Source organism: Ananas comosus, unplaced genomic scaffold (genome assembly GCF_001540865.1).
Source record: "Ananas comosus cultivar F153 unplaced genomic scaffold, ASM154086v1, whole genome shotgun sequence".
Classification (NCBI taxonomy): domain Eukaryota; kingdom Viridiplantae; phylum Streptophyta; class Magnoliopsida; order Poales; family Bromeliaceae; genus Ananas; species Ananas comosus.
Genome location: NW_017890622.1, coordinates 23,566 through 31,904, shown reverse-complemented (window position 1 = coordinate 31,904; position 8,339 = coordinate 23,566). Strand labels below are relative to the sequence as shown.

General features: G+C 41.9%; 1 protein-coding gene and 1 long non-coding RNA gene across 9 annotated transcripts; both read left to right on the top strand.

The window, feature by feature from the left end:
* Positions 1–901: 901 nt before the first annotated feature.
* On the top strand, positions 902–4,559 carry LOC109703977. Of its 8 annotated transcripts, XR_002214093.1 has the most exons (6): positions 904–1,096; positions 1,183–1,270; positions 1,354–1,462; positions 1,538–1,766; positions 2,813–2,926; positions 3,669–3,869. It is a non-coding gene; the product is annotated as an uncharacterized LOC109703977 (long non-coding RNA). The 8 variants fall into 8 exon arrangements; XR_002214097.1 differs by having other exon boundaries at positions 902–1,096; positions 1,197–1,270; positions 1,354–1,766; XR_002214092.1 differs by having other exon boundaries at positions 902–1,096; positions 1,354–1,766.
* Positions 4,560–5,198: 639 nt separating this feature from the next.
* LOC109703978 (protein NYNRIN-like) lies at positions 5,199–5,678 on the top strand. Its single transcript, XM_020224728.1, has one exon. The coding sequence runs from the start codon at positions 5,199–5,201 to the stop codon at positions 5,676–5,678; it is 480 nt and encodes a 159-aa protein (XP_020080317.1).
* The last annotated feature ends 2,661 nt before the right edge of the window (positions 5,679–8,339 follow it).

Genomic DNA, 8,339 nt, shown 5'->3' with positions numbered 1-8,339 from the left:
TAGTGGACAATCTATATGTATATTAGATCGAGTGGCATTCAACCTAGTATCTTGAACCTAGCAAACACTTGTGGTGATTGAGCATGTATATTCTGGTGTCATTCATGTATGTTAGGACCCTATTATTGTGTAAATGTGAGAGTTGGACTTGAACATTAGTAAATAAGGGTGATAGTGACAATAGAGACATGATTGGCATCAAGAAAGTGATTGTTAAATATAGTTTAACCATATTGACATTGGTCCAAGTTGACATAGAGAGTGGCATGATTAAATAGGTAGAGACCTATCATGACATTGGCATTGTGACGAGTGGCTATGAATCCTTAAGTTGAGGATTGGATCGATACTCACGTTACGTCTTGGCTTGAGGGAGGTAGCTCCCCCTCAGGCGGTGCGCTCCGGAGTTGGTCACCACTGGGCGTGGTAAAGTCCCCCCAGATGACGGTCCCCAGGGAGGTTCGAGTCTCCCGTTATTAAGGGATTTTGGTAGTGAGTTATTGGGGTTAACATAGTTAACCGGTAAGATTGGGTCATAGCCAAATGAATGTACAACAAGTATGCATTATGAGTTATGGATTTGGCATCCTAGTCGAGAGGATTTAAGGCTGAGGTGTAATATGTCGAAATCCGATTACGAGCTAATTGGGATCAAATTGCTCACAATAATGCCAAAGTGAGATTTAATTACTTCTAAAATAAATTACTGGTTTGTGAGGGTTTATTAGTGTATTGTGGAAGTGATTAGAAATGATTAGTATGAAGTGGAAGTGCGAAGGAGGCTGATGTTATTGCTGCTGCCAGAAAATCTGCAGCAGGACTGCTGTGTAATTTCAGGTTTTGATGGGCTAAGTTGCAATTATGCAACCTTATCACTTGGTCCAGCTCATCTGAAATTGCATACGTATTAGAGACTTATCTCTTTAGCCTCTTTTTATCTTTTCTCCTTCTCTCCTTCTCCCTCAGCCCTAAGAGCAAAGTAGTGAAGAAGCAAGTTGGAAACCGGCAGTTTGGTGCTTGCGGGTTGTAGGAGAATTGCCGAGCTGAAATTCGAGTCCCTAAAGCTAAGAGGAATTTGGAAGAGCACTTAATTAAGGTAAAGTGGATTTTATACTTCATTATAGTCCAATTAATTGCTTTGGAGATGACTTATAGAAGAATTTCTTGTTGCTGAAATTTCAGCCCTGAAATTTCAGCTTGTGGAGTCGAAAATTCTCACTATTGGAGCTGCTGAATAGAAATTTCAGCTAGGGGAAGTTTAGAAATTAATGTAGGTGACTTACTTCTCAGTTAAGATGAATGTAATAGTGTAAGAAAAGTCTCTAAGTGGTTAATTGGAACACATATGTGCAGGAAATTCAAGTTGATGGTGAAGGAAGTTAGCAAGTTGATACTTCGGTTTTAGTGGACCTTCTTGGTGTTCCGAGCTGAGAAGAAGCCTGGAGGAGAGCTTCAAATTAATGTAAATATTTAGAATTTGGTTGTAACTAAATTGGTTACCTTAGAATTGTTCAAGTTAAGGGTTTCCTGCTGCTAGAATTGGCAAGCTCGAGAGTATTGGGCCAAGTGAAGTCGATGCATTAGTGCTGTCCGGACTGAGAAGTTGCTGCCCAGATTTAGAGCGGATTTGAGGAAGCCTTTGGATGCTTTGAATTTCAGCAAGCCTGATGCTGAAATTGCAATTTTGGTGGAGCCTTTTTTGATGTTTTAAGTTGAAGGAAGACCTTAGAAAGCTGAGAGCAGGGTGGTGAAGGCATTGGATGGAGGTAAAATCGAAATCTGCTGTAAACTGACTTTAATTTCAGCATAAGACTTAGTGTGAACTGAATTGCTAAGTATGAAAAACTCATAGAATCAACTTGTATATATATATGAGCATATATGTGTACATATAAATGTGTGTACAGGCAAGAGAATTAGGAGTAAAACTTGGAAACTGAGGTAGATAGCCTACTTTTCAGCTGAGATCATAGAATATGCATAAAAGAAGCCTCTAAATGGCTTAATTAAGGTGTGTGTATGCAGAAATTTCAGCAGTGCAGAATTTAATGTTGAGCTGAATTAAAGGCTTGTTAGAGCTGCCGAATTGAAAATTCAGCTGAAAAGGAGCTCTAGTGAGCTGCGAGCAACTTAGAGAAGCTTCTAATCCAGATATGCATAGTACTTAGTACCCATACCTGAATTGGGTAAGGATGAGTACTATAAGATACTCTCGAGTTGAGAAGCATATGCAGAAATTCAAGAAACTGAATTTCAGCATTGAACACTATTAACTATTGGAGTTGGAACTAGCTACTGAGTAATAGGCCTGGTGAATTTCAGATTAGAAATGATTAGAGCAAAGTTGAATTTGATTAGCTCTAATTTCTAAATGAAATTGATGCTAATCCCTGCTTAGAAGGAGGGATTAATTATGAGTTGTTTAACTTCTGAGACTTTAAAATGCTGAAATTCTAAGTAGTAAATGAAGCTGATCTCTATGTACTCGAAGCTGAAATTAATAGTTGAGGCTATGCAAAATATAAACATGCAAGTAAATATGTCTATGTGTAGACTATTGTAAATAAAATCTGAAGTAACCTGGCTTTGATTTTGAATGGAATAGTATTAGTAGCTGCATGAGAAACAGTGAGACTATGTAAATATATATGTGGATAGTATATATATATATATATATATATATATATACATGTACCTTGGCGTAGAAATGCAAGTTTTAGTAAAATGTATATATGACTCTAGTCTAAACTCTTTTATTCCTTTATAAATAAAAGTTAAACATGCTCGGAAGCCTAAATTGACATTCTGACAGGTCGGCGACGCACGAATTACGGTAGAAGCCAATTTGGCTTTAGGTGCATTGGGTCAGTGAGATCATCGTTGACATAGTTCGAGACGCTGATTCTCGTTGTTGGCATCCCTACAGGTGGGTGGTGCTATCCGAAATCTTTGAATCACCTTTTATGTCTATGCTAATTCATTGAGCATATTTACATTGTAATCATGCATTATAGGGTATTGATATTATGTAAATAATATTTAATTATGCAATTGCTTATCAACCATGAGAATATATGAACAATAGAATGTGAACATAGAACCCTATGAATGCATGGACTATAACAATAGTAAACTTGGTGACATTCTAATTAGAGATTTGGTTAGCATCGAGAAATGGAATTGTGAAACTAGCATAAAGAGCTAGTTAGAGTTATGAGTGACATCGTATATTGTTGAATCCTCTGAAGGAGGATCAGATCATACTCACATTCGTTTGGTTCAAGGTAGGTCGCTCCTCCTTGAACGATGAGCTCCGGAGTAGTCATCTTTACTGGACCAGAAGGTGCGTCTCCCCCAGTTGACAGTCCCGTCGGGTGCGGGTTGCGTTCCCCCCCGATATTTGGGATAGTGTCAGTGAGTTATTGTTAACCAAAAGGTTAACCAAGAGATTGGGTAAATTCAGTAAAAGCATGCATGCATATTTACAGTTTTACATATTATTCTTTCAGCTTTGTACAGGCATTGTAGTAGTTACATATTATAGTTGGTTACTATCCGTTTACTTTCTTGCCTACATATGCCTGAGTAGACCTAGTGGGTGAGTCGGCGAATTCGGCGGTCGAACCCACTGGGAACTTTCAGTAGTTCTCATACCACTAACCATACAGGTTCCAGTGCGAGCAGTGTGGCCGAGGATCGTGGCAAGAGCCCTGCAGCCTAGCTAGCTGACACCAGAGTATAGTAGTTTACCATTTTGGATTTCATGTGATACATTCTGATGTACAGAAACTTGTAAATGGGTGTATACAGAGCATGTAAATAACTAAATATTTCAGTTATGCAGTTCAGTTTGAAAGTTTTAAATTACAGTGAATTTTCAGTATAGCTAGCTTACTATCATTTGTGATTGTTGCTTGCCCTCGTGCAAGCCATGTATATTGAAATGTTATCCTGGGAATTGTTTATTTCTTTATACATGTACTCATTGTTGTTGAGCCTTTGGCGGACAGAGGAGGTTCTGTCCGTTCGGTGTCTGTGTACGGGCCCGAATAGACCAAATTGGCGATAGCGGGACGTGACATGAGGTGTATGTGAGACGTCCATCGCCTCGAGCCTGGTTCTAGTGCGGTACTCCGCAGATGATTGACTCAAGACCGAGTCGGGTGGTTAGCCTTGTAAAGGTAGAGGAAACTTTATGATTAAAACGGTGATTGACAAAAATCTAAGATAGAGGAAACCTTAGATATCAAGTGGATGAGCTATGGTTAGCAGAATTGAAAGTAGTATCGAATGAACTACTAGTTGGTTGCATTGTTGCATTATTGCATGATTTGCATATAGTATTGCATTATTACGTTTGTGAGGCAATGCATGGTTTTATTCGTTGCATAATCAAGATATATATCTATCTATTTATTGAACTAACTTGCAGTTGCCTCTCTTGGACCTATTGGTCAAGCTTTTCCCTTGGGTGGCCGTACCCACTGGAAACCATGGAGTTGGTTCTCACCCCACGTGGTTTTGGGGTGTTTACAGGTTCGCACGTGAGCGGCGCGGCAGCGCGAGGAAAGGGCGTAGCTTTCGTAGATAGCGCCTTACCCCAGGGACCAGAGCTAGCAGTACCCCGTCGACATAGCTTAGGGGTTAAAGAAATGAAAAGAACACAATGTAACATGATGTATTAAAGATACAAATGTTGTAATAATTTAGATTGCATTTGGATGAAAAAGAAATGGTAGTTGAGGTGTAAAATGCATGAATATGAATGAATGTAATAATATAGGATGTGTTATGTTGTTTGATACCTTCCATTATGCAATCTTGATTGAAATGTGTTCCTGGTTGGAACTTCGTACATTGTATTGATTGCTATGCCTTGAACGTACAGGGGAGACTCTGTCCGCAGTATAGGGGAAACCCTGTCCGTTCGGTGATCTGTTGGCGGCGCCGCGATCCGGCCAAATAGGCGGGCGGTCGCGGGGCGTGACATTCATGACTTGGAGTTGGCCGCGGTGATCTTCGCACTTAAGTTGTGGAGGCACTATTTCTATGGCGAATGTTGTGAAGTGTACACGGATCATAAAAGCCTCAAGTATTTATTCCCACAGAAGGAATTGAATATGAGGCAGCGGCGGTGGTTAGAATTGTTGAAGGATTATGATGTGACAATTCTTTACCACCCGGGAAAAGCCAATGTAATGGCGGATGCGCTAAGCAGAAAATTGGTGAAGAACCTCGCAATGTTGGTCACGCATCAACAATCATTGTGGACGGAGATGTGGCGGTTCGATCTTGATATTGTAGCCCCGGATGTTCCGGCTATGCTCGCAGCTCTCGTTGTGCAACCGACCTTATTGGAGAGAATTAAAGATCGGCAATCTCCGAACCCGAGTCTTCAAAAGGTCCGGCAAGATGTCGAGAGCAGGCGCACGAGCAATTTTAGTATGAGCTTCGTCGGTGATCTCTGGTATAGGAATTGTTGGTGTGTGCCGGACGACGAGGAAATTCGAAAGCTTATTTTACAAGAAGCTCATCAGTCTCCTTATAGTGTTCATCTCGGTGGCACCAAGATGTACAAGGATCTTAAAATGAACTGTTGGTGGCCGAGGATGAAAAAGAATGTTGGACACTACGTGGCGCAATGCCTTATATGTCAACAAGTCAAGGCGGAACGCTGATTTCCAGCAGGAAAGCTTCAAAGTTTACCTATCCCCGTTTGGAAGTGGGAGGACATAGCCATGCACTTTGTGGTGGGATTACCCCGTTCGCATAGTGGTCACGACGCGATTTGGGTAATAGTGGATCGCCTATCCAAGTCGGCACATTTTCTGCCCATCCATACTACGTGGTTGGGTGATAAATTGGCGCAAGTATATCTTGATGAGGTGGTAAGACTCCATGTTCCGACGACTATTGTATCGGATCGGAATCCCCGATTTACATCCTATTTTTGGAGAAGTTTGCAAGAGGCGCTTCGCACACGGCTCGAGTTTAGCACTGCATTTCATCCTCAGAGCGATGGTCAATCGGAGAAGACGATTCAAATCCTGAAAAATATGCTGCGGGCGTGTGTAATGGATTATAAGGGCGGATGGCATGATCATTTGGCAATGGCCGAATTCGCGTATAATAATAGCTATCAAGCGAGTATTGAAATGGCGCCGTTTGAGGCTCTCTACGGAAGAAAATGTCGATCCCCTATACATTGGGGTGAAGTTGGCAAGCGAGCTGCGTTCGGCCCCGATGTGTTAAAAGAGGCGGAAGAGAAAGTTCCTATTGCTCGCAAACGGCTTTTGACGGCACAATCCCGGCAACAAAGTTATGCCAATGTGCACCGGCGAAATCTTGAGTTCGCCGTGGGAGACCGCGTCTTCTTAAAGGTTTCACCTATGCGCGGTGTTAAGCAATTTGGAGTTCGGAAAAAACTTAGTCCTCGATATGTTGGACCGTATGAAATTTTGGAAAGAGTAGGCGCCGTCGCATATAGACTTGCATTGCCGCCCAAGTTGGAGAGAGTTCACAATGTATTTCACGTGTCCAACCTTCGCAAGTATGTTTATCATCCGGACCATGTCCTCTTGTTCAAACCACCGGAACTACAAGATGATATGACGTACGAGGAATTCCCGATAGCTATTCTAGCACGGGAGGTGAGGGAATTGAGGAATCGTACGATACCGTATGTAAAAGTTCATTGGAGCAATCACGAGAAGCGTGAAGCCACTTGGGAACTTGAGGACGTGATGCGAGAACACCATTCTCATCTCTTTGAAGATTGAAGTTGAGGTATGAGATAAATTTGGGTTGAAGTAAGTGAGTTTCGGGGACGAAACTCTTTTTAAGGGGTGGGGAGTATGAGGATTCGGCTCCCGGGCACTTTGTACCACTTTTGGTCAAAATGACCAAAAGATGGCAAAAGGGATGATTGGACATAGTCTGAATGTTGTTCCGATAATGTCGGAAAGGTTAAAGCTTCGGAAGTGTTTTGCTGGTTTTAGCATTGATCGGCACGAAATAGAGCTTAAACACTGCTAAAACTGCAGTCTGGGCACTGCATGCCGATACTGGGATTTGGTACCGGTACCTAGCAGCGAAGCAGAAAAAGTCTGCTCTCGGGTTTGGGAGAGCTAGGCGGCGTACCAATACTAGTTATCGAGTACTGGTACCAGATAAATAACTCGAGAGGAGGTTGCTCTTGGGTTTGGCTGCTGCGAAGCGACGTATCGGTACTGGAGTCGGAGTACCGGTACTAGGGCACTCGCATACCAGTACTAAGGCCCGTGTACCAATACCCAGTGGCCTGCGCAGAAAATGGTGCTCTCGGGTTTGGGTGACCACCCAGGGGTACCAGTACTCAAGCACGAGTACCGATACCCAGTGTTGCCAACAACAGAATCTGAACTATTGTAAATAAAAATAAATAGTGGGCTTGTTTGCAATTGTGTGAGCATATAAAAGGACCCAATCTCCTCTCCACATGCACATAAGCTGAAAACACTTGTTTTCTTCTTCTCCTCTCATTTCTCTCTCCTTCTCTCTCTAGGAGCTCTCCCCCAAGTGTGGATTGGTGGTGATTGGAGGAGATTTGAAGGTGGATTAAGAGTTTTGGAGGAACAAGAGCTCTCCTACATGGTGGAGCTTGGAGTGCTAGGGGGCCAAGGTGAGGTTTCTTGCAAGATCTTTATTAGGGTTTGGTTTTATGCCCTAGAACACTTGGTTTTGAGTCTCTTGTAAGAATGGAAACTTAGATAACCCTAAAAATCTTATAAAGAACACATGGTGTTCATGGCATGAAACCCTAGGGTTGGAATTAGGGTTTTTGTGGAATTAGGGTTTATAATTAAATTGACTCTTTGTAAACCTAATTGAAGGTAAAACTGACGTGGTGGGCAACTTGGAGCGGAGTTCCTACGATCCTACGGCGAACTGTTAGAGAAAAACGCCATTTTCTATTCGTTTCCCTTGGGTCGCGCTAAGACGGTGTCGTAAAATCGCGAGACTTGGTTTCTTACCTCTTAACATCAAGCCAAGGTGCGGGGTGCTATCCGAAACAATCGGATTTTTTTTGTCTATGTTGCTATTATTGAGCATATGTGTATACATGTTAACATCATGCATTATAGGATATGTGGTTAAATATACTTCAATTCCTTGCATGCTTCCTTGGTAGAAATAGAAATCATGAGTTAGATACATGATTAGTAGACGCATGAGGATTGGGTCTTGACATGGAATTCTATAGTGCCGAGAACAATTGTGAACTTAAACAATGTAGTGACATAAAGGGTGGCATTTGGAACTTGTGTATAGATGACACTTATGACATGGATATTGGGATT

Coding starts and splice junctions, on each gene's coding strand:
- LOC109703978 (XM_020224728.1), top strand. CDS start 5,199: ATGGCGGATGCGCTAAGCAGAAAATTGGTGAAGAACCTCGCAATGTTG.